The 26,670-nt window shown below is 41.6% G+C and overlaps 2 protein-coding genes across 2 annotated transcripts; one reads left to right on the top strand and one right to left on the bottom strand.

Moving 5' to 3' along the window:
* Positions 1-353: 353 nt before the first annotated feature.
* Positions 354-15,804, bottom strand: ldhd (lactate dehydrogenase D). Its single transcript, XM_037767815.1, has 11 exons — positions 15,633-15,804; positions 12,211-12,323; positions 10,999-11,140; positions 10,305-10,446; positions 6,934-7,093; positions 6,639-6,838; positions 5,486-5,614; positions 4,888-5,015; positions 4,492-4,582; positions 3,330-3,441; positions 354-1,597 (listed from the first exon to the last, which is right to left on the bottom strand). Exons 1-11 carry the CDS (start codon positions 15,723-15,725, stop codon positions 1,417-1,419), a joined length of 1,491 nt encoding a protein of 496 aa, XP_037623743.1. The 5' UTR covers positions 15,726-15,804; the 3' UTR covers positions 354-1,416.
* Positions 15,805-19,163: 3,359 nt separating this feature from the next.
* On the top strand, positions 19,164-25,822 carry fam169b (family with sequence similarity 169 member B). The gene is made up of 9 exons (XM_037767816.1): positions 19,164-19,326; positions 20,020-20,166; positions 21,070-21,172; positions 21,251-21,336; positions 22,104-22,266; positions 22,714-22,896; positions 22,991-23,116; positions 24,374-24,444; positions 25,293-25,822. The coding sequence occupies exons 2-9, from the start codon at positions 20,041-20,043 to the stop codon at positions 25,614-25,616; spliced, it is 1,182 nt and encodes a 393-aa protein (XP_037623744.1). The 5' UTR covers positions 19,164-19,326; positions 20,020-20,040; the 3' UTR covers positions 25,617-25,822.
* Positions 25,823-26,670: the final 848 nt, after the last annotated feature.

Below are 26,670 nucleotides of genomic sequence, written 5' to 3' on the forward strand. Positions count from 1 at the left end.
CGAGGACAGAGGAAACGAGGAAATATGTTTTTTGGAGACATGAGACGTCCTTTCCTCTGAAGCTTCACGTGAAGCGACGTCCGTTTGTAATGACGATCAGCTGATCACAGCTGGATCAGCTGATCACAGCTGGATCATCACCTGGATCATCAGCTGATCCAGCTGCCTGAACTGTACTAATACTAATAAAGACACAAAGTTCTTATCAGTGGCAGAGCAGCAGTGTTTTCTCTCTGCAGTCTGTTACCTGTTTAACAAACATGAATAACAGCTGCAGTCTGTATTTCTACTGTGGACTGAGTCCTGCTTAGAGGACCAGGAACCATTTCTACTGGCACAATGCCTTTATATTATTTATTCATTATTAGTGTTTATTGATATTCTGATTTTGAATTCATTATTTAATAACCCAGAATATGATTATTGTGTCTTTTGAACAATAGAAATTATTTATTAGGCTGAATGTTTCAGGGAAAACTGAAAGGATGTAACTCCTATCAAAGCCAACGCTCAGGAATTATCAGTCTCACATGTGACTGAATGGGGGAAATAACAGATCATGAAAGGAAAACGCTTTCTAATAATTGAAGAAAGTTGTTTGACGTCCGTTCGTTATCACGTGTTAAACAGCTCTGTCAGTGTCAGACTCCTTCAGCCACCGCGGTGTGTGAAGGAGAGATACTGCAGGTCCTTCTGTTGCTCGAACACTTTACCATCAACACGGTCCGTTTGTCGTTCACACCTACAGTTAACTCAGATTTGAACTAGATGGTGAATCAGAAGACAACTAAACTGTAAAACTTTTAATCTGTGATCTGTCTTCACTCCGGTATAAAATTCTAGTGATGTTAAGATGAATCGGATCAGTCCGATCAGCAGCATTGTCCGATCAGTAAATGATATCCAATAAGGGGGCGCGTCGGTCGGTAAAAGACTTCCGTGAAGGCTGCTCTCGTGTGTCCTCGCCCCCGGCTCCTCAGAGATCCCTCCTCGCTTCTCAGAGCAGAAATAAGAGCTTTGAGACGGTCTTCAAGATGGCGCACAAGAACAACTTCCGGTTCAAATAAGAGACTTGAGATGCACCCCTGGAATCGGGCATGCTGGCTCACTGCCATCGTTAGTGCTATCAGTAAGACACGCTTTTCCTTCAGTGACAAGGCACAAAATGTCTGCTGTGAGAAAGGCCTATTTAATCCCACATGTCCCACATTAAATAACAGTGTCTTCCTATTGGTTTTCATTTGAGTGATCCCAGCCTGTTATGTCTCATCCAGAAGTCCAGTTTTAACAGGAAGTACTTCCTATGCAATATACTCTGAAGTCTCCATATCAGTCTGTGATCAAGCCATAAACAGTGAGCAGATCAGGATGACATTCTCTGTGTTTAGTGACTTTTCTCTCAGGGCTCTCTCTGGTTTATAGTTCTCTCGGCTGCAGAATTTTCCCAGGATTCATCAGGTTCTTTGGGTCGAGAGTGTCCTTGAGACGCTGCATGACCTGGACGGCCACGGGTCCCATCTCTTCGCACAGCAGCGCTCTCTTCCCTAAGCCCACTCCGTGCTCCCCTGTACATGTGCCGTCCATGGCCAGGGCTCGCCTGGAGGGAAAACAAACCGCATTATTTCACTTCAACATGTTACTGATATCATAGTATTTTTTTTTTTTATAAAACTAAACACAAATAACTAAGGCTCGCAGCATTTCTTTTCCTCTGCTATTCGTTGCAAAAGGCATTTGAAATTTTGCACATAAATATATGTAATTTGAAAGTATATAAATATTAAACTTTTTATAATATATATATAATATATACTATACTTATACTATATAAAATACATATTTGTTTTGTTGGATTGGCGTTGTTATTTTTTAAATCTCTTATTTTATTTTAATTTTTTTTGTTTTTACTACTTTATTTATTTTTATTTTATTTTATTTATGTTTTTGTGTGTATATACGAATATTGTATGTGTTTTATAATATCATGTGATGTGTCTAATGTGTTTCTAATTTTGGTGTCATTGCTGCCTTAAGTCTTATAACTATTAGTGGTATATTGGTTATATCCTTTATTGTTGTGGGTGGGAGGGGAAAATGGCAGAAAAACAGAAGACTACTTATTTGCTCTATAATTTATATGCCTTGCAATGTTCTTCCAATTAAAAAAAGAAGGAAAAAAAAGTATATAAAAGCAAATATTATGTGTTATCTGATGTTTTCTTCTAGTTTTGTACATTTGTTACTGAAGGATATCTAATGTATAGTGTGTGATTTTTTATGTTTGCCTCATTATCCCCATGTGGAAAGGGCCAAATGTACAGACTAATGACCATTCACTATTTATTTCCACTATGTGGACTACATAAATGTATGTCTGAAGGAACAAATGGTGGGGCACAATACTTGACTTGCAACAAAGGGTACCTTAATGTAGGTAAATACATACACCCCCACCTCCAATAGAGCATATTACCTTAACATAACTAATTATGTATAAATCTTTATGTTCCCATCTGGATATCAAATCCCAAACTCTAACCACTCAAATGTATGTGCCATTGATACTGTTATCAGTATCAATGGCTTTCTTCATTCTTCATTTGACACTTCTCTGTGTCAGTACCCTTTAGGATCTAGGACTGACCCAGGTACAGCCAGTGGATTTTAACAGGCTTTCAAAGCTGAATTTGAGAAGCCTGTGTCCACATTAAGCGAAATTCACTATTCATGAACGGGCAACACACTATCCAACAGCCTTTTCAAAACCCAATACTTAAAGTTTAGTCCTCTGAAATCAATATCGGCTGAGAGAGACGGGCGAGAGTGCGATGCCAAAGGGGAGGTGAATTTGTCTGAGGGTAGGCAAGCAGAGTGAAAAGGATTAGACGAAGGTGTGTGGAGGATTAGGGACAAGAGAAAGGAGTTGAAGAGGGAATGACAGAGATAGATAACAAGGACAAGTTGCTGAAAGGGAGCAGCGAGGCCTGTCGACCTGGCTTGGCTCCGGGGCAGAACATTTACTGAAGCTTGAAGCAAACGTCTCTTCAACAACCCTTGAAAAAAATGGAGATTGTTATGATAATCAAATGAAATTCAGGTGTACATTGATGCTGGTACACAGAATTGAGTTCAGTAGAAACTGGACTTTCACCAAATGTTTCCTCGTCAAAGTAAGGATGACGATGTTCTTGAACTGGATCCAAATGTAACTACAGTGGTTCACAAAACGTGAGCATTAGTTCATAAGTTATCTCCACAGAGAAAAGTCCTGTCTGGTGGAGGACAAGTGTCAGAGGACAAGAGAGGTGAGAGGTTCAGAGACACATTACCTGGCCAGTCTCTCAGTGAAGAGGTGGACCCTGTGCAGCTCATCTGGGTCAGTGGGTTCCACCACCATCAGACAGTGGAAGTTACCATCACCCACATGACCGGCTATGGGACCTGAAAGTACAGTAGAAAGCATCCACGCTCATTACGCTGAAAAACACACAGTTATTAACCTTCATTTTTTTGATTTGACTTTTATTCTTCTCCTATCGTTTCTCTCATGATGTAGCTATGGAAGCCACGAGAGGCAAGTCAGAGAAAAAATTCTGGTGATCCATTTTCTAAGTCTGATCTAAATTGTTGTCTCTTCTGTGTTCATGACTTAAAGCTGCAGTGGGGTAGAAATGGAGCAAATGTGATTTTAAAAAAGTTATGTTTATCAAACGGTCACTATATGATGACAGCAGTGCACGAGACATGTAATAAACCCGTTCTCATCCGTCAAATACGGCTGCTTTGTATCTGACAGAGCTAAAGGGGGACTTATGTTGCATTCGCACCAGAGTGAAGCGAATTTTCACCTTGTTTTACTCACATGAGTTGGAATCATTTGTCTTCATAGACACGCCGGAGAGGAGAAGGAGGAGCTTGTCTCCATAGATACCAAAAACGTTTCTTTCCGTAATTTCCGCCATCAACCATGGAAGAAATAACCACTGATGCTGCCTTGTACATTCTTGTGGTAGTCCCAGATATGACGGAAAACCAAACGCCGTCGTGTCTGGGTTCATAACGTCATCCGGGCGAGTTCTGTCAATTTCACCGAGCTGGAATAGACTGTATCTAGCAAGCCACACGTCGTTACTGCGGTATGAACCAAAAATAAACAGATTGTGCCATGGATTAATCGCAATGTGCAGATCACAATGATGCCGAAATAACTACATAATGATGTTGATTTGTAAAAAGTCTGAATTCATGCTGTCGGATTAAACGACGTCCGGACGTCAGTAACAACAGAAGGAGAATCTCAACGCTGACAGGCTTTCGCGACACAGCATCCATGCAAATTTCTCGCTCAACTTGAAACATTTCAGCGAATTTCGCGTATTTGCGTTTGCGCCATTCCTGCCTCACGTTTGGTGTGAATGCCCCTTTATACTCACAGTGAACCATATCAAGCATTATTAACATTACTTCTCTCATTCTCTGCAGTGGACTCACCTGTAAGTCTGTTCTCAATCAGGTCCTCCTTTGTGTCCACTATGATTTGAGGCAGGCGAGACAGAGGGACACACACATCTGTAGCGTAAGCCTGTGGGACACACACACACACACAGAGGACAGTAATATTGTGGTAAGTGATAATATGATACTGCCAGCTGACCATCATTTTATCCCTTTGGAATAGTTCTAATGAAAAATATCACGTCTACTCGACCCAAGGAGTTGTTTTGGTGGTACTTTTCTTGTCTTTTTCCCAGAACATGCTTTGGGGGGGGGGGTTAGCAGTAATTTTAAGACTCCTGTGTTTCTGGTCTAATATTCATTGGGTATTTCAGAGATAAAACTGTTCATTTCCCCACAGGTTAAGTAGCAGATGAATGTTTTTTTATTTACCTTGCAGCCAGGTCTGAGAGCCAGAGCAGCGTACCAGGCGTCATGACGAGCTTTCCACAACCGGTTCCGTATTTCTGCATCTCTAGCCCACTGAAAATCCGAACCACCATTACTCTGAGTGATGTCCTCTGTAGAAACACACACACACACACACACCAAAAGCATACTCATCTACTGACAATTTTTAGCAGGTTTTTAAATAACCTGCATATACACGCTAATTTTGGTGGAAAAGGGAACAGATCGGCACTGCCACTGAAGCTACACAGCTAGCTAGCGCTGCTAAAAGCCAACAGTTTTTCTGCTCCACCCTGTACGAACTGCAGCCATAACTGTCACAAAAAGACACACTTGTTACATTATTTGCCTTCACTACTGACAAACATCAGGCCATGCAAGATTACATATGAACATTTAATGTATTCTGTGACAAAACACTTCTTTGAATGTAACAAATCTTCAAGTAAAAATGAGTATTCATAAAGATTTTAGAGGTTAATTGAATATATATTAGGGTTTTCCAACAGCAATACTATATGCTTTTAGTTGATAGGAAACCATGACTATTTTTGCTTGTGATTTGTACACACTCACACACCGGCTGTGTTGACCTGTTCCTCGAGGCTTCGCTCCGAGCCGTGGAACTCCAGGAACAGAGTCGGGGTCACAGGGTAGGACAGAGAGCTGAACCTGTTGCACGCGTCGATCATCACATCATCCAGAAACTCTGGATGACACACATTCACACACAGTCACAACAACACACACACAACCAAGACAAATGTCAGTGTGATGCATCTAAACAGGTCATTCCTCTGACTTATGTCAACTTTTACTTAATGGTCAAATACATATTTTCCAACTGCCAAAAATTGATATTGATTCTATCTGCACAGCGAATGTTATGATACATTTCTCACTCCTGTATTCCATTATCCTCCTACTGCAGGTACCCGTTCTCTCTAAGGGATCAATAAGGTTTCATCTCTTCCTTGATTTGTCTTTAAACTCAATCCTCCCAAACCCTGTTCATCTTTCCTTGGTGGCTGCTTCATCTTTCATTAAGCCAAATGACATCAGCTTCTTGCTGTGAGTGATTAACATAGCTTCATAACACTTAACACATATTTAGATCGCCCCCAGTGTTGTGCTTTATATGTGTATATATACACTAGTCTGAGTGGCCTGGAGATACCACCACAGCTCATTTGTATTTAATTGCATTTTCAGTCTTGACCGCACGCTGTGAGGAAAGAGGCAGATTGTGAAAAACACGATCTAAAGAGATGTCTTCCTCTTTCAGCATGTACAACTCTCAGATGCTCAACAGTCTGATTTCATTATTCAAATTCTCTTTGCAAATCTCAAAAATAGAAAGCTGCAAAAGCTCGTCTCCCCAATGCCTTTGAGGCAACCAGCGCTGTCTTCAGCACAGTCAAAATATGGATCACTCCAATCCAACCATCCCAATGAGAGTTTTTATTACACTGCATGTGTGCGTAGTGATTGATTAGTTAAACCCCATTTCTACTAGACCAGTGTAGCAGAGCTGTGATCACATGCATCTCACTGCACTCACTCAGCAGGGGTATATGGAAGCAGCAACAGGTGATGCAGTGCTATTTGTCACCAAGGTTAGCAACCGACAGCTACCACCTTGTTTAATAAGAAATATTGAAATATATTGACAGTCTTATGGAAATGGTCCAGTTATCTACTGTATGGATGGATGTTAGGCGTTATCTCATTACCGATGCGAGCGATGGGTACTCCTGCTTGTAGAATCTGCACTGTGCTGTCTACAGCAGCCTGGACGGAGGGAAAAGAGCAGACGGCTGACACCATGGCCTCTGGGATGCCGTACAGGCGCAAGGTTGTCTTGGTGATGATCCCCAGGGTGCCCTCTGACCCCACAAACAGGTTTGTCAGGTTGTAGCCTGCTGCTGTCTTCCTAAAGGTTGATAAAGACAGAAACAAAAGGCAAGCCAATTTAAGATGCCCTGGGCAATGTTGCATATTTGTGACTGTAATATGTCTAATGTGTACCTGGGACGTCGGCCCTTCCCAGCCGTGTGTATGATGGTCCCATCGACCAGCACAACCTCCAGGTTTAAAACGTTTTCCCTCATAGTTCCATAACGCACTGCGTTGGTACCAGACGCACTAGTGGCAGCCATGCCACACAGAGACGCATCGGCCCCAGGATCTGAGACAATAAAAAAAAAAACATTAGTATTTCCTAAATTATTTTTAAATATTATACATACAAGAGAAAATGTAAATCTATTACAATCCCGTTTCTAGTGGCTGGTTCTACGTGGGATGTAGTAAATAACAGTGAGTACAAACTGTAATTGAGCCGGTGGCTCGCAGCTAATGGTGCTAACAGCGCTAACAGTGCAAACAGTGGCAAAAGTGCGGGCGGAACTAACAGTGTTAACTTGGGGTGGGACTGGAGGGTGGGCATTATGCTTCCGCGATGACGCTGTCGGTTGGGATGGCGTAATCAGCTGTAACCGCTGTATGAGAGCGTTGCAGAGCAGCGACTGTGAGCTAGCCAGTGGGGAACGCTCACATGCACTTACATGCACTAAAAGGCATGTGCGGCCGGCTTGGCTATATCAACAAAGCACAGACGAGCTCGGATTACACACACACTAAGACACACACACACACACAGAGGGAGAGAGACTTCATTCTCTGCTCAGGTAGACATTACTCTTCTATATCTTAACATAGCAAATAGTTGTTTGCTGCTATTTTAATGCTCTGGATATCGTATAGAGCACCTTTAAGTTAAGTTTTCACAGTAACTATGTACGCTTACACCCCATTTACACCTGGCATTAAACTGCGTTTTGAATGATCGGATTGCAATCGGATAGTGCTTGACCTCATGAAAGTTCAAGTGTAAATGCACCCAAAACGCATTGAGGACGGATTGTGACCCGATCGACCAAACGCTCAGCGTCTCCTCTGAGCCCGTGCGTGATGAAGCCTCCGGAGGCTTCCTCAGCCCTTTCAGACAGAACAATCGGATCTCAATGTGGACACTAGAGACACATAATTACACATTAATACCAGGTGCAAACGTAATTATGTTAAATCATATCTAGATACGCATTTTAATGCCAGGTGTAAAGGGGGTCTTATATAAAGTCTATGTTTGCAACAGTTTATTTGTTACATAACACATTTTAAAAACATTTTTCCATGTTACCTCTGATCTGCCTTGGTGTCAGCTTATTGATATAACCCATACTCAGCCAGGTAAAGCCGTGCAAAACAAATTGGATATTATCGTCTTTTACTCCCACAGATGATGAAAAAAAGCTCTTAAGCGGAAGGAGAGTTTGAGTGATTCATATACAGTATATCCTTGGCGGATGCCAGAATGGAAAACATTTATCTTGTAGAAGGCTTTTTATGTGACTAACCAGCAGGGACATAGAGTGAAAGATGCTGCTGGCATACATGGATTGACCGACAACACGGTCACTGAGGGCAATGCTGAGAATGCTGCAAGTCACACCCACCCAGGACATGAGGGAATGCACGAGGTGGGGAGAAAATGATGTGCCAAACAAATCATAATTCAACCTGATGATCAGACAGCACTTCCATTTCTTTCCACTTCATTCAGTCAGGCTGACATTGTGATCATGTTAGCTAATTTCTTGTTGGGGGTTTATTTTGTTTCGTCCTAACCAATCAGTAGCGGGTGACGTATCCACCACGTCATTTGCAGTTGACATGACTAGCTTTTTCACACTGATCAGAGCAATATGTCTATTTTACAGAGTCTATTTTCTATAAGTTGACTTACAACTTGTACAGCTGCATCAATGAGATCCACATGTGTTACCACTATTACAACACATCACTATTACTTAGTATAATGCAATGAATTTTATGACAACAGGGTCAAGATTATTGGTAGCTGCTATCTCGCAACAATGACAAGTCAATGTTGCTGTTTGTACATATTAAAGGCCAGACACAGTTTCCACACGGGTGTTTTCACTCCTCTGACCAATTGGACCTCTATTCAGGAAAGTAGAAGTGTGGACAAAATATGCTTGATTGCCATCTCTCTCTGTAAAGGCGGGACAACTAACCCTTCTAACATTCTTATTGGTATGTTAAGACTGCTGACCTCATATATTTTTCCAGTGTGCACCCACCCAACATCAACCTGAACAGAGGTCCCAGGGCTCCAAATACCACTTTGTAATTCTCAGCTCGACACACACTGGTGCACGGAACTGTTCAGGGCTGCCAACTCTTGCTCACATTGACCGAGAGACTCACCCAATTGACCCTTTTCACAAGCTCTCATGTCTCACATGTCTATTTTCTCCCGTAATAAAAACAAATTTATAACTGATAATGTTGGCGCGCGAAAAAAGGACACTGACAGCGCACGGACAGACAACAAAGAGAAGCACAGCACAGCGCAACACTGCAGCCCTATAACACACACACACACATACAGTACACTTGAACGCTTTGTTATTAGGCTACTATGTATCAATTCTTTATATGATTGTCTTTTATATGTATGTTATTGCACAATTAAAGGAATTGGAGGTCAAGAACAGTGTTGGGAATACGTTTTTCTTCCACCGGCCACTTTGGCTGACAGAAGGTGGCGGTGTGCACCTTTAAAGTTGGTTTGCGAATCCACCAATAAACACAAGGAAGTAGAAGAGGAACCTTACTCTGATTGGTCGAAAAGATACAGGTGGAGAAGATGTAGCTAACTTTTACATGACAGCAGCCACATACCGTAGGCTAGTAAGTAACAACACTATTCCACCGCGCACAGCAGCACTACGTTCCACCACTGACGGGGCTGATCGCGGCTGATCGCGGCTGATCGCGGCTGATCGCGGCTGATCGCGGCTGATCGCGGCTGATCGCGGCTGATCGCGGCTGATCACGGCTGATCTCGGCCACTCTACACAATGCTTGTGATTCCACCGGACATGTATGTACTTGTATAACCAGTATTTGACAAATAAACTTTGATAAGAGGTAATATATGAAACCGTTTTTTCTTAGTGGCTTGATTTAGGCTCTCAGCACACATCAGGACAAACAGCTCTGTTCTTTAAAGTATGGGGCTAAACCGAATCGGACTTTGTACCGTTTTATCTTTCCACAGGCGAACGTCTAGGCTATTTCAGTCATTACAGCTGAGGGATTGGTGTTTTGCTGCTGTGGTGAGACACCACAGAACAGATGCAGATTTAGCTCGCCCCCTGAGTGAATACACTGATTGCAGTGATTCCATTGGAATATATTTAACTTGCCGTGAAATGTTGCCATTTTAAATGCTGGTATGACCGGTCCTTGCCTCTGTTCTATTCACTAAACTACTGGAAAATACCGAGAAAACTAAAAGTGTGACTGACCAACGGGAAACCATAGGCCCGTGTCTCGCAGGTAGGCGTTGATGGCCTTCCGAGTCACACCAGGCTCCACCGTCACGTCAAAATCCTCCTCGTGGAGATCCAGAACCTGGTCCATGTTCCTCAGACTGAAGCACACACCCCCCTAAGGGCAGGAGAAACCACATATTTGTCATTTTTCATACTTAGTGTATTTTTAATATGGTATATATTAAATTCCCCATTATCAATTTGCAATTTCGATACATACTATAGGCTATTTTCATTCGTGACGATGTGAAAGGGGCCCACAACTTTACTGTTCTGGTTCACTTATCGCGTTGTTGTAAAAAGCCACTGTACACTACCTGCTCAGCATCAAACAGCAGACAGACACATTAAAAAGGGTAGCTGGTGAACATAGTGGAGCATTTAGCAGCTAAAAGAAAAAGATAATTCCCTCAGGAGTTGGTGCAGACCAGGTTGACATTTTCTATGATTCAGGAAAAGCAGTCCACCGTTGCTCTCCTGCGGTATTTGCTTTCTCAGTAAATGATCAAGCCTCTGACTGATTTTACCTCGAGCCAAAACCACAAGTGCACATACTAAACACTATATTACCTTCATTACTACTCCTATTTCCAAAGTGTTAACGCACACATATCCAGTCACAGATATACTTACACACACATACACACAGTGGCTTCCTCTCTCTCACCTGGACTGCGCTGACCCCTCCCTCCAGGCCAGTTCCAGTGCCAAAGGGGATGATGGGAAGGTGGTGGTGGTTGCAGACCTTGGCCAGGGCGCTGACCTCCTCCACACAACGAGGAAACAACACCACATCTGGGGGACAGCATCTGGACAGCAACAAAGCAACGCTCGCTCATTGTTCTCTATACTTCTCCACTAAACAGCACCTTTTGTTATCACCCCTTGTAGGATTCAGTAGGAAAACATCTTATTTATAGGAATAATGTGCATTTAATCTCCAGTTAACCAACCAAGACCACTGGTGCCATCATGGTGGTCCACGTGAGGAAATGTCAGTGTGCAAACAACCTCCGTTACAATCAGATTAGAAGGAATGTGACAAACTGATCAGTTCCACATTAAAACAGTACACAGATGAACCCTTTTAGTTCTATCGAATTGGCCAAGCTGTATCTTTAAATCTGTACTAATCTGTGTTTGTATATAAACAACAGAGTGTTTTCATATAAACAACAGATGAAATGACAAAGCGCAATGTGAAAGAGGTCACCCACAGAGAATTATCCAACTCTACAGTTTCACTTAGCACTATGGAACTTTATAGCCTCTAACATGTTTTTATTTTTATTTTTTTTGCATAGTACTGAAAACATTATTAAAGAAGACATATCGTGCTCATTTTCAGGTTCATGTTTGTATTTTTGGGTTTCTACTAGAACATGTTTACATGCTTTAATGTTCAAAAAACACATTATTTTTCTCATACTGTCTGTCTCGATATACATGTAATCATGCTCTGTCTGAAACGCTCTGTTTTAGCGCATTTCAACGGAATTGTGTTGCTAGGAAACAGCTGGGGTCCATGTTTACATCCTGTCAGCTGATGTCATTCACATCCACCTCAACAGGAAATAAACTGGGACACATTTAGTATGTTTACGTTTAAAACTGTGAAATGGTCTAAATATTGTGGATTTGTGACATCACAAATGGACAGAAATCCTAACGGCTTGTTTCAAACACACAGTTTCTGAATACGGTCTGTGTGTATTTCTCCATTGATTGAGTGTTTGGATACTTTTGACAGTGTTTATATAGCACTTTAACCTGCTTTTTGATATAAAAGACATGAAAATCTCACTTTTTACAATATGGGACCTTTAACATACAATATTATGACTGTGTGTGTCTGTGTGACACAGTGAGAGAGACTGACCTGTGTACAGACTCATCTTTGCCGTGTTGCTCTCTGACAGCTTCAGCCAATGACACGCCATCCTCACCACATATAGACCTGAATGCAGAGAGCACGCTGTCCAGAGTAGCACTCTGTGCAGACACACACACACACACACACAGTGATGGAGGGTGAGTCATCCCAAGAGAGTGAGGCCCTGTTCAGACCTGGTATTAACATGCGTCCTCAGTGATCGGATCACAAGTGGACAGCTCTAAGTACAGGTGTGAACGCACTCAAGACGCATTGAGATCTGATCACACAATCCACATTCAGAGGTGGTCTGGGCCACAAATGGACACATTCTCCTAGGCCGCATTAAGGACCGCCAACTAGGGCTGGGCAATATATTAATATTTTGTCGATATTGTGATATGAGACTAGATATCGTCTTAGATTTTGGATATCGTAATATGGTAATATGGCATGTGTTGCCTTTTTCTGGTTTTAAAGTCTGTATTACAGTATATGATTTTCTGAACTTACCAGAATGTTCTACCTTTCTATTAATTTCCTTTACCCACTTAGTCATTATATCCACATTACTGATGATTATTCTTAAAAATCTCCTTGTGTAAATATGTTGTTGAATCACCAATAGTCAACCATGCAATATCATCACAATATCAATATCGAGGTAATATTGTGATATATGATTTTCACCATATCGCCCAGCCCTACCGCCTACTCAACTGACATCCCACTGGGATCCGCGGCATCACTGTACTGCGCTCCTCATGTGAATAGACAGGAAGACGCAAGTAATTGTCTCAGCTTCTCTGCACAATTACTGTATCCTGTTGGTACAACTGTATTTTCTTTATAGGCTGTTGCAACATATTAAAATATCAGACTAGGCACGGGGAGTGCATTGTTATCATATTGTCGGAGATGTGTCGGTATTTTTCTGGTGCTCTGCACAGAGCTGACCCCCGCCAGCTCTCTGGAGCTCTATACCCCGCTGTTGCCTGGCAAAAGCAGCGGTGTCTGCAGCACGGAGGTCCCCGCGGGGACCGCCAGTACACAATAACCTTGTGTTTTTATGTTAATAAAATGTTCACGTATATGTAGGATATTACTATTGACATTCCTGTAATCTTACATCGCAACATCTGCTGTATTAGCCATCTGTTTACTACGTATTTATTTGCATATAGAAGTAAGATCCGATCACAAGTGGTCACTCAAGACGCATGTGGCAAGACGCATTCTAATGCCAGGTGTGAACAGACGTATTTAAAGCTGTCCACTTGTGATGGGATCACTGAGGACGCCTGTTAAAGGGACTATTTGTAAGATTCAGAAATGCTGCTTAACAGCGACACCTGTGGCCTTGAAATCAACGAAAGTCAGGGTCGAGCTCGCGCTTGCTCGCTCTACATAGACATGAACGAGCATCGCTCAAAACAGTGATGCGACAGACGTCAGCTAAAACCACAATATCACTCTATATTTCAGCTGCTTGGCAGCAATGTTAGCTGACCAGACGAAGGTCTCTCCATGAATCAATGCTGATCCTAATGTTGGCTTTTCCTGCTCAGCGCAGGCTTCAGCAGCGGGGCTCCTCAACGAGTTACGTTATCGCCTCCCGACCGCAGCCGGCAGCCGAAGACACCGGCACCCGGTCGGTAACGAGACGATAACGTAACTCGTTGAGGAGGCCCGTCACTTCCCAAGACACGGAAAACCTCTGTTGGTCTGGAGGAGCTGCAGCATTTATTTCTGCACAAACGTCCACTCTACATTCACTAGATATTCTCAGAGCTACTAACTCTCCTGCAGTGTGGAGTGAGCGCGCGTTCACGTCTAGAGGTGGAGCGAGACAGCGAGGACGCGCCCGCTGTCTGAGTGAAGGAGAGCAGGCAGCGGAGACGAGGCTCCGGCCACACGCGAGCGCGCATATGCGAACGCGCATGTGTGCCGACCCGCTACATTTATACGCTTAAAAAGTTACAAATAGTCCCTTTAATGCCAGGTCTGAACAGGGCCTCAAACTCAATTGAATGTGTCCCTGATTATCAACAGAATAAGAACTTGGCTGGGCCAACAAGTTTTTCCAAAGACTTTACAAATTAAGAGCAACTTAAACACTTGACATTCAGGTGATGCATCAAGAGGTTCATTATGACATGTTTGACTTTTAGAATTGGTTCTCACAGCTCACTTAAATAGTAAATACTTTTAAAGTTTTTGCACGCTCATCTTGGTGTGAGCTACAGAGTCAGTTTAAACTAGATTATTTAATAATAAACATGGATGATTATAAAAAAAACAGGATTAAGGACTATGTCCTGGTGGTATGTAGGCTGTATTGCTACTGAGGCACAGTGCAGACAGAGTGGTACAGACAAATCACTACACACATTTGCAGATCTCTGCCACGGCAGAAGTGTAGCAAAAGTCTCATGTAAAAATACAGACAATTGAGAGGCCAGCTGAGTTGTAACTGATGACTTGTCTGTATTTCCATACTTTGACCTTTCAGCCAATAATATCCATGTACACATTTACAAATCTCGATACACTTGCAAATCTGAATACAGATTTTTTTTTTTAAAGATTTACAAATGTGATTACGCACACACAGCTTGAGATAGATTCACTCTCGTCTTCACACACATTTGCAAATAGTTTTGCTACAATAATGTCCCTATAGAGGGGATGCCCCAGACAAAACAGATGTGTTTGGAGAATACATCCTGCAGCTTGGTAAATACCAGAGGAAGTCCTTCTGCTGGCTCCTCCAGAATGACTCTGGGTATATATACCAGCTAATCAAGAAGCAGCAAGAGGAAGAGGCTGAATGCAGAGAGTCACAGCAAGGACAGCCTATACCTTCATCTCTTAGTTTCTGGCCAATGCAATGTTTTTTCCAGACAGGCGTCCCCAAAGCTCAACAGATGTTTTTATGTACTGTAACTGAAAGTACAAACTACAAACTACAATTACTTCAACCATAAGGGCAGCAGCATCATTACCAGCTAGATAACACAGCTTCACAATCTGTACATTGCTGCTGCCATGAACAGAAGCTAAATTACGTAATACGAGTACAGTAACACACGCATAAGCAAACATATAAGCATGTGTGCACGAGATAACGTATAGCCCTGTCACAGTGTGCCACAAGTCTGCTATCTAACTTGACGTTTCATAAATAAAGTTAACAATAAACCAAGACCCCTCAGGAAGAGCAGCAACAGCAGCTGTGATATATGATAACAGGTATAACGTTAGCTTATGACAACAGAGCTATTACGTGCTTTAATAGCTATGTCACTGGGTTGTTACTATGTCGTTTATTGTTTATTAACGCGAATTTACTGACGTTACATGTACAGTTAATGTAACGTCAAAAGTAACATGCTCATGTTATCATACTGTCTCTGCAGTGAACTTACTCTGGCGGTGTTTTCTGTTTTAATGCTTCGACACTGCAGGAGGCAACGTCGGTGAGACAGCAGCCGTCGGCCCGGTGACAAGCCGAGCAACATGTTATAGCGAGCACCTGCACTAATGGACTGTATGTTACTGAACTAATGTGCTGTCTGTCACTGACTGACTAAACCCCAAAACATCGAGTACAACGGGCACGACTACATATACGACTTCCGGTACATTCTTTTCAGAATAAAACACTGTACTACAGATTTGAAGCATCATTTTACAAACAATTACATGATTTATTGTAACATTTCTAATAATTGTTAACCTCGATTTATCTTATCTTTATTTTTTGGTACAGACAGTTTGAAGAAGTCTTTATAGATATTTAAATCAACATCCTCCTCACAAACACTAACCATACACTTCTATGCAACACACACACACACACACATTTGTCTTGTTTTACTGTATTGTTATTGTTGTTTTTTATATATATCTTGTCCTAATTGTTTTGTTATCACTATTATGTAGTCATATTATTTCTTTATATTAATCTTGTCTCTAGGTTGAGGCTTCAGATAAGCCCAGTGTTTTTTTTTTTGCCTCTTCCTGCACTGTATATTATTCATTTATTTTTTTGTTATGTTGTATAGTCTTAAATTGTGCAAAACAAATAAATAAAATAAATAAATAAATAAGCATGCACTACCTCACTATTCAGCAGTGGTGGAAGAAAGATTATCTTTTACGTAAATATAGCAATACTACAATGTAAAAAAATACATTGTTACAACTGTTACAAGTAAAAGTCCTGCAATGAGTACAAAAGTATTGGCATCAAAATATAGGCTACTTAAAGTACCGAAAGTATTCATTATACAGAATAGTCATACATATAATATCACTGAATTATAATTACTGATGCATTCATGTTTTCATCACTTTAATGTTTTATTTGCTTTATATTCTGCTGGGTATCTTAACCTAATACATCATATTTTATTTGTTAATATTTTTGTATTAATAATCAGATTCTGCAAAGTAACTTAAGCTGTCAAATAAGGTGGAGTAAATGCAAAAAGAAATTTGCCTCTGAGATGTAGTGGAGTAGAATTATAAAGTAGCATAAAATGGAAATACTCAAGTAGAGTACAAGGAGCTCAAAATTGTACTTAAGTACAGTACTTGAGTAAATGTATTTAGTTACTTTCCACCACTGCTGTTCAGTGTTATTGCACCTTTTATTGTTGTTTTTAGAATATATTTTTGTTTCATGTTATTTGTTGAGATGTTTTAGTGATCTAGCCTACTGTACATGTAAAGGGATATGCAACATAACATGTGAAGTTTACTGTATGCCCCCTCTTTGTTTCCTACATCCAGGATCATAAATCTCTCACTACTACGTGTTAAAACGTAGAGTTACATCTCCTTCTCCTGATAAATCACTAACTAAACTTAACACCTGCTACAAAATCTGGTCATCAATAAAGACAGATGTTGCGGTAGGAGCAGATGTGCAAAGGCAGCAAAATTCAGCATTTCGTTTTTTTGACCATGATCAGTTTGGAACCACCAGCATCGCCAGAAAAGATTATATTATTAGAATATATAATAAAGTCTAAAATAATAAAATATATATATGTACAGGATGAAACATCAAAAATCTAGGAGTACATCAAGAAGATGGCCCCAGATGATGAGCTGCTAAGTGAATACCTCAGACAGCAGAAACCTGATGATAGTGAAGAGGAAAAGGAGCAGACAACATGGAAGGACAAGCCCTTACATGGCATGTACCACCGTCAGATAGACGAAGTGGCTGATATCAAGAAGACCTACCAATGGCGGGAAAATGCTGGGCTGACAGACAGCACAGAAGCACTAATCATGGCTGCACAAGAACAGGCCCTAAGCACAAGGGTCATAGAGACCAGGATCTAACATAGTAGATCAGACCAGGATATACCATAGTAGATCAGACCCAATGTGCAGGCTGTGCAAAGATGCCCCTGAGACGGTCCAGCACATAGTAGCAGGGTGTAAGATGCAAGCTGGATCAACGTACATGGAGAGGCACAACCAAGTGGCTGGAATAGTGTACAGGAACATCTGTACCCAGTATGGACTAGAAGCACCCAAATCCCAATGGGACATACCACCCAAGGTGGTTGAGAACAACAGGGCTAAGGTCCTCTGGGACTTCAGATTCCAGATTGACAAGCAGCTGCTGGCTAACCAACCGGACATCGTGGTGGTTGACAAACAGCAGAAGAGGGCAGTGGTGATAGATGTGGCGATCCCAGCTGACAGCAACATCAGGAAGAAGGAACATGAAATGGAACAAATGTGGAAGGTCAAAGCCGACGTGGTCCCCGTGGTAGTAGAGCACTCGGGGCTGTGACCCCCAAACTTGGAGAGTGGCTCCAGCAGATACCAGGAACAACTTCTGAAGCCTCAGTCCAGAAGAGCGCAGTCCTAGGAACAGCTAAGATACTGCACAGAACCCTCAAACTCCCAGGCCTCTGGTAGAGGACCTCAGCTTGAGGAAGACACAGATACGACCCCATGAGGGTGAGAGGGAGGTTTTATATATATATATATATATATATATATATATGTGTGTATAATTGAACTGTTTTCTATAAAACCTTTTACTAGTCACAATGACTGTTCCAGGTGGGGTATTTTTTTATTTATTTTTTTACATATTTCTCATAAAAGCGTCTGGAGGGGATCTTTGAGAGTGTATACGAGGTACGGAGAGTGTAAAAACGACTTTATTAAGAAGCAAAACTCACATCAGGAACAAATTAGGACCAAGGTCCCTTAAAGGTCCCATATTGTAAAAAGTGAGATTTTCAGGTCTTTTACATTATAAAGCAGGTTTAAGTGCTATATAAATACTGTTAAACTATCAAAACGCTCAATATACGGAGAAATACACACAGCCCGTATTCAGAAATTGCATGTTTGAAACAAGCCGTTAGGATTTCTGTCCATTTGTGATGTCATAAATATACAATATTTAGACCATTACACGGTTTTAAACGTAAACATTCTAAATGTGTACCAGTTTATTTCCTGTTGCAGTGTATGTAGATAACATCAGCTGAAAGGAAGTAAACATGAACCCAAACGAAATGCACTAAAACGGAGTGTTTCAGACAGAGAGGAAATTCAGGTATATTCAGGCAGACAGTATAAGGAAAATAATATGTTTTTGAACATTACAGCATGTAAACATATTCTAGTAGAAATACAAAATACAAGTATGAACCTGAAAATGAGCACGACCTTTAAGCTGAAATTTAAATGATCCACAACTAAATATGCTATTGAATTTATTGATGTCTTGTCCCAATAGATTTGGAAGTTTTAGCAGGAAATAATAACATTAACTTTGTCATACCATAAGGTTTCATGTCTGAATATCTCAATGTTTTTTTTTTGCAAATTTTAGCAAATTGATTGCTTATATTTTGAAGTCCACCTCAGTTGTTTCCGGTCATCTGGATGGAGCTTGCAGAGGGACGTAGTGACGTAATGACGGTGTGCCGTCAGACGGTGGCGCTGCGGGTCAGAGAACACACTGACGTCAAGGTGACTCAAAGTGCCACAATACAGGGAAGTTACAGGTGGAACAACAGAAAGCTTCTCCTGTCAACGTCGATCACTCCGCTGTTCTATAACTTATTCAGTCGAACAGTAAGTTCATTGTCACCGTGACGCCTTACCAAAGTGTTTGTTAAGGAGTTGCTCTGAGAGGCTTTATGTTGTCCTTATACATGTTGTTGTTGTTGTTAGCATTGGTAAGTTAGCAGGTCAAAGTGCTCACAGCTGCAGCCGCACCCACATCAGTCACACTGTCACTTTAAAGCTGCTCCTGAAGTCGCTTTAGGACGCAACATGTCACTCAAAACATTTTCTGAGTCGCCTATAGTAACTTTTCAAATCCAAATATAACTTGTTAATACATTCAAGTGGATTTTATTGCCATAACTTTAAATGGGTTTTAATTGAGACACTAATAATCATCCATCAAACATGCGCTGTGGATGTGCTACCTGGAAGTTAATGTTTAGCTAAAGTCAGGTCCACCTGCGTTGATTACCGTAACTTATGCACCGATCTTACCATAATGAACTAAAAGCATACCAAAGGTCACAAGTCATCCTTTACGTGATAGTCTGTGTGTTGCACAAGCAAGGCAACTTTAAATTGCCAGAATTTTGCACGTAGTCTGGTGGAAAGACATTTCTGCTCTGTAGGAGAAAAGTGGACAAAATACAGCCAGTTAGGGATGGGTGTTTATCCTCAGTCGCTAGTCAAGAGACATTATTATGTGTTGCTTGTTGATGTTTTGAAACAGTTGTAAATATGTAACTATCCCTTCAACAGCTGTATTCCCGTTGAGAGGGCATGTACCCCGTAGACCTTCCAGCTGTGGATGACACTGACCTGACGTCAGCATCTGAGCTGTACCTCTCTTCTTTGGAGTCAAGACCTCATAATAATGAGTGGTTTCGATTATCACAGACTTCAGAGGTACCATAAAACTTGAAATAACTCCACTTTTTCCATAATGATCTTTTTGTTGTTTTTGTTGTTTTTTACAATTTCCAGTTAAGTATAGGCAGGAATCTCCACAATATTTTCGACTCTTAAAGGTCCCATATTGTAAGAAGTGAGATTTTCAGGTCTTTTATATTATAAAGCAGGTTTAAGTGCTATGTAAATACTGTTAAACTATCAAAGCGCTCAATATAGGGAGAAAAACACACAGCCAGTATTTAGAAATTGTGCGTTTGAAACAAGCCATTACGATTTTTTGTCCATTTGTGATGTCACAAATATACAATATTTAGACCATTACACAGTTTTAAACGTAAACATTCTAAATGTGTCCCAGTGTATTTCCTTTTGCAGTTTATGTAAATAACATCAGCTGACAGGAAGTAAACATGGACCCAAACTGTTGCCTAGCACGCAATTCCGTTGCAATTCTGTTGAAATGCACTAAAACAGAGTGTTTCAGACAGAGGGTAAATACAGGTATATTCAGGCAGACAGTATGAGGAAAATAAAGTTGTTTTTTTAACATTACAGCATGTAAACATGTTCTACTAGAAACACAAAATACAAGTATGAACCTGAAAATGAGCATGATATGGGACCTTTAATTAGTTCTTAATTGAATTACTGTTAACACTTGGGGGGCACGATGGAGGCGATTTTGCAAATATCTGCAAACATTATTGACACTGGTTTTGATGGAGGTTAATCTTTTGGTTCCTGAAATGTTTCCTTTGCATTAAAGCCATTTTGTATGACCTTAGACAAAGAAAAGTATGTTTTGGAGTGTACTGTAGGCTAATGTTGCTGCTACACTGGTGTCTTCAGGTCGGGGAGTGTAGATGAATTCATGAAGTTGTCTTCCTGTCTGCTCAGGTAGCGATAACAGCAAACAATGTAAGGCGGTTGCAGCTGTTTGAAGATGACCAACCCGACTGTACACTGCTGGCACTTTACCCTCCTGATGATCCAAAGCAAGGTTTGGGACTAAACTCACTGCTCCTATCAGACACCTATTGAGAAAAAGACTAATGATTTGTGTGCTCTACCTTTCCAGTGGTGGCTTTATACCTGCATGAGAAGTGGTGGTGTGTGGATGACGTCTTACGAACGTCCAGCGAGTCCAGAAGTGGCTTGATTTTGGTAACTGTGCTTTTGCACATGTATGTTAACATCACTACAACACAGTGATAACAGATGTGGAAAAAAATAGAATTATCTGTCTTTGTAATCCAGGGGTCTCCAACCTAACCTAAGCTAATTTGATCAAATGAAAGTGGCCGAGAGCTACACATAGCGCCACCAAGTTGTAAATCGCAAATAGCAGACATACTTTCTGTCTTACTTTCATGGTCCTTTAATAACAATACAGCCACCGCAGTCATCACTTCTATTACATCCCGCCATAGGTGAAGGGCTTTTTGCTTCGTTAGGATGTGCGCCACTAAATGAAGCCTCTTCTGCTGCGTTGGCCTTCTTTCGTCAGTTTGGTAAACAGAGACTGTCGTCTTTTTAGCGTTGTTTTCAGCTCCTTCTCTGTACGCAAACTTCTACCAGCCGGAAAGTTCCGTGAAAAGTTGCCGCTAACTTTTGTGAAATGACGCTCGACGTTACATCTTTTAATGACTAGCTACAGCTACAGATACTTTTTTTTTTTTTTTTTGTCAGAGCATTTGATTTATTGATTGCTTTTGAGATGTAATGAGAATTTAAACTAATATAACAAGAATGTTTCTAAAATCTTAACCAACCCTGCCTTTAAGACATTGTTAATTATATGAATTCGAAAGTTAGAAAAAAAAAAATTCGAAAAAATATAAATTATTTAAAATCTCGACTCCAGTGATTTGAAAGATTGACATTTCTGTGCAGTTTGTTCTCATCAGTGATTGTCTCCCCCCCCCCCCCAGGTGCAGTCGATTATGGAAAGGGTGATTGTGTTCCTGCTCAGTCAGGTAGTGGAGAGGTCCTCACAGGAGGAGGTGTTGTTCTCCCTGCACCCCCGCACAGAGAGCTGCAAACTGCTGTGGAGAGACAGCCAGGCGGTCGGCTTCTACACCATCAAACACAAAGGTGAGAGGATGGAGGAGGAGGAGAGTGAGAGGATGGAGGAGGAAGATGGGAATGAGAGGGGTGTGGGTGCTCCTTCCTGCTCCCCCCCCTCACAGATTTATTTTTACATGTAATTCTTGTCTACTGCAATTTGAACATTTGGTAGCTGTTCCTCCTTACGTACTAATGTAAGCACATTAAGTGGCAGAAAAATGCAGACCATAAATATCAAAAACACAGTTTGAGTTCATACAAAATTTGAAGGATCATAACTTTAATGGATGATTGTTGAAAAACTTTGTGTATGTTACGTTTTCATGTAAAAAAAACAATTTAACTCTCAAATATCAACCGGTTTGGCCTGAAAAATCCAGTATAGATTGTGCTGTATTCTACAATGGACTAAGTTATTGACTGTGATGCTGTGCATTCTTTGATAAAGTAACTCCTCTGCTGCTTGTATTTCAGGCAGTCTGTGTGACGGCTGGAGCAGTCGCTGCTACCTGCTGCCTGCTCTGGACACAGTGCTGGTGAGGAGGAGCTGGAGGAGGAGAGGCTTTGGTCTTCAGATGCTGGAAGACTTCTGCTCCTCGTTCTCCACAGAGCAGTTTCTGGGAGTCAGCTCTCCGTTATCACCCAGCATGGTGGCAGGTCAGCTAATGCTCTCTTTTGCCCACTCCCCACCCCGCAAATAGCAACCCCTTAACAGGATGTGTGTTTGTGTTTGTGTCTCCTGTGTGTTCAGTATGCAGGAGCTTTCTGCAGCAGCACAAGGAACATCTGGAGCATCTATATGAGGTGGAGGCTCCAGGGGGCTGGACTCAACGACGAAACATCTGGCTCAGCATCCGGCTAGGCCGCTACTCCCTCGGTACAGATTATATTTATTTGATTATTTTAAATGTGTTCAGATGTTTTGAAAGGATTTCTAGACATCATACTGCAAAACTTGGCTGGGCACACACTGCACGATTCGAGAAATGTTGTTGTGTACTTCCTACTCCTACTGTACGAGTAGATCGTTTGCGACGCAAAGCCAAAGCTCACGATTTATGTGCTCACACTGTACGGTCCGAGCGTCAGCCGCGACCTGAGTGCTCGTGGACAGTATGGCTTGTCCATTTTGCGGAGAGAATTGGAGGAAAGCTAGCTACGTTTTACTTGCTATATCTATTGTAGCCTACATTGTTATCTCGATAGCTACGCTCTGATTACTGTAAAAAGAAGAGAAAAAAGCGCTGACGTTGGGGAATCGGCTCGTGGCTCTGCTTCAACTGTGTGAGGGCCTGTGGGCAGCTGACTAAAATTTCGGACATGTCAGATATTCATCCGATTGTTCGACGGCAGGTCGAGGGAAGTTAGTCGGTCCTCGGTCCCCCTGTACACTGCACGGCAAACGACGCCCGACGAAGCTGAAATTCGGTCCGACTCTAAAATGAGTCGTGCTGCTCAAAATCGTACAGTGTGTGCCCAGCTTTAGCTTCCCAAAGATTCCAATGATTTTGAGCTTGTCTACATTTAAAGGAGCTATAAATGAAATCCAGAGTCTGGGTTTGGATTGCCTCTACACGGCTCTCACCTCTGAGATCACAAGCAAACATGGAGGTGTCTGAGCCGAAATGGCGGCAGCTAGCAGTGCTAACAACGGCTACAGCGCTGACAGAACTAACGGTGTTAGTGGGGGTTAGCTCACACTCAATGGGGCGACCTGGCTTCCACGCCGACGTCCACCGTGGGTCAGGACGGCATTATCAGTGGTAACCACCGTATGAGCACCGCTCTCCCACGCACGCCCGGCCCGGCCCGGGTAGTACGCATTGCAGAGCGGCGGCGATTAGCTAGCCAGTGAGACATGAACACAAATGGAGGGAGGGGAAGAAACGGGGAGGTCCAACAATTTCAAAGGGAGGGCACTAACGAGCACTCACGGCCGGCCCGGCTACCAAAACAAAGCACAGAGAAGCTCAGATTACAACACACACACACACACACAGTGAAAGTGACTTCATTCTCTGCTCAGGGAGATATAACTCCTCTTTATCTTTATAGCAAATAGTTGTTTGTTTCTGCTTTGGATAACGTATAGAGCTCCTTTAAGTGTAGCCCTCACTTTTATGTGTCTTTCTAGGTATTAATGAGGAGAGTGGTCCAACATCAGGAGAAACACAGAGGAATGAAGGAGATGACTCCTCTCAGAAGGTGGGAATCTCACGTTGAAAGAATCACTCCAAAACACTTAATCATTTACGTTTAAAACAGCTACTGGTTGATGCACATAGCATTTTCTCACTGATTTTGTTACATACAAAACAATAAGGAAGGGCTTTCTCCAGATCCACTGTTTGCAATTATGTTCAAGTATCATACCAGAGAATACCCATCCAGAAATGGTGCAGCTTTGCAAAGGTAGTTCTCAAGCTGTGGTCGGTATATTCTAATGAGGCTGCATGTTACATAGGAAGGGGAGCCAAATCTGAATGGCTTGTTGAATCACGTTTTCTGATCTAGGCAGCCCACAAAAAAACTGACTGGGTTGTCTTATTTCACAGTTGGTGGGTTGGTAGACACTCCAGATACCCAGATGTACAGTATGTACACAAACACTGTTAAAGTGAGTTTTTCAATATATGTCCTCTTTAATGGTGTCACTGATTGTACATTGCCACCAGTTGGTGTAGGTATATTTATGGTTGTAAATGACACCTTCATTAAACTTGCCTTAAAAAAAGAGTTGAAACATAAATGATACAATAAAATAATTAGAGCTTAGCGTGTAAACTAACCAAAACACCTTAAAACACAGATGTCCTGTAGTAAATACCAGTTTCCAATAATGCTCAATTTTTATTGAACCTGTCAGAGGCGTCCAATCAGCGTGATCATTGAGAATGTACATGGTAACAAAAACTTCAACAAGGTGTAACCTATTGGTTGGCTTTTCTATTATATGCTTGTTTTAATTTGTCCACCTTGTGTCGATGACTTTTTGGTTGGAAGTGCATCCTGGGATCTCAGAGTCTCCTCTGTTTGTTTGTTTTTCAATGCAGACCTACAGTTGTAGACTGGACCCGGCCTCATTGAGCACCTGTAATGTGAACATTCCACTGGCAACGGGCTCTACTGTTCAACAAATGAAACCTTGTGATCCAAACCAAGGAGGAAGCTCCCCAAGCAGCAAGATCTCTGGAACAGGATGTAGTCCTGCAGCCTACGCTGATGATCTGGACTCTGGACCTCCCACCAGACCACCGCAGTCCCTAAACACAAGACAAGCGCTGAAGCACAAGCATCGTCTATCTTCAGAGCCTCAAAGAGACAAGCCAGAGCCAGAGAAAACACAAAGAAGTGCCAAACGAGTTAAAAGGACATGAGGATACAGACACAGGCATTGTGTGCAACAGCAGGAACTGTTTATACAGATTAAGTTGATGCTCTATCCTCCTAACCTCCGGTGACCTTCGCACTTTATTTGTGGAGTAAAGTTTACAGACATTTTTGGAACGATATGTTGATAAATTGACAGTACAGTACAATGTGAGTAATATCTCAAAGCATGCAATAAACGGTTTTACTACAATATAAACAGTTTGTGTTGCTGTGGAGGTTGTTGTTTCCTTTTGATTTATAGCAGCAGTGGGTAGAAATGGATCAAATATGATTAAAAAAAAGATATATTTTTTTATAAAATGGTCACTATATCCTGACAGCAGTGCATGAGACAGGTAATCTTAAAAAAATCATGTGCCTCTGTGTCCTCCGGTGCTCCTAACGGCATCTGCAAGATTTCACAGACTGGAGGAAAACAACCAATCAGAGCTGATCTGGAGCCTTGCCGTCTCTGAGCAGCTGTCAATCACTCACAAACTTACAGTTAAAAAGTACACTACAAGATGTTTCCGAAAACATTTTACGCAAGAAATAGATATTACAGTAACAGAACATTAATTCATATTTGATCAGCGCTGCCTAGTTTGACCATTTGATCGGGGGCGGGGGCAAAAAGCTGCGGTCAGGTCGGACAGTTTCCAGCCGTTTCGAGCAGCCTTCACGGAATTTACAGGAAGTCACAGAAAAAGTTACTTCCTGTTAGATCCGATCTGTAGGCCACTTGTAGTTTTCAGACCACGTTGGGATTTATTTATATTTGTTTGTAAATCTGTGGAAATGTGCGTGTTTCTGGCATTTGGTTCTATTCTTTATTATTTTTATGTTCGCCTTGTAAAGCACAAAATGAGCACTTGTTTTGATAAGTGTTATATATAGATAACCTTCATTATTATAATAATTAGTATTATCAACCACACAAGATGTTTGTTAACAGATGAAACCTTCATTGCACAACATGAGACTAATAAAATCTAACATTAAATATTACAATTACACAAAAAGTTGTGACTTTCTACAATATGTGGTGTTTGCTGTCAA

Source organism: Sebastes umbrosus, chromosome 4, assembly GCF_015220745.1.
Source record: "Sebastes umbrosus isolate fSebUmb1 chromosome 4, fSebUmb1.pri, whole genome shotgun sequence".
Taxonomy (NCBI): domain Eukaryota; kingdom Metazoa; phylum Chordata; class Actinopteri; order Perciformes; family Sebastidae; genus Sebastes; species Sebastes umbrosus.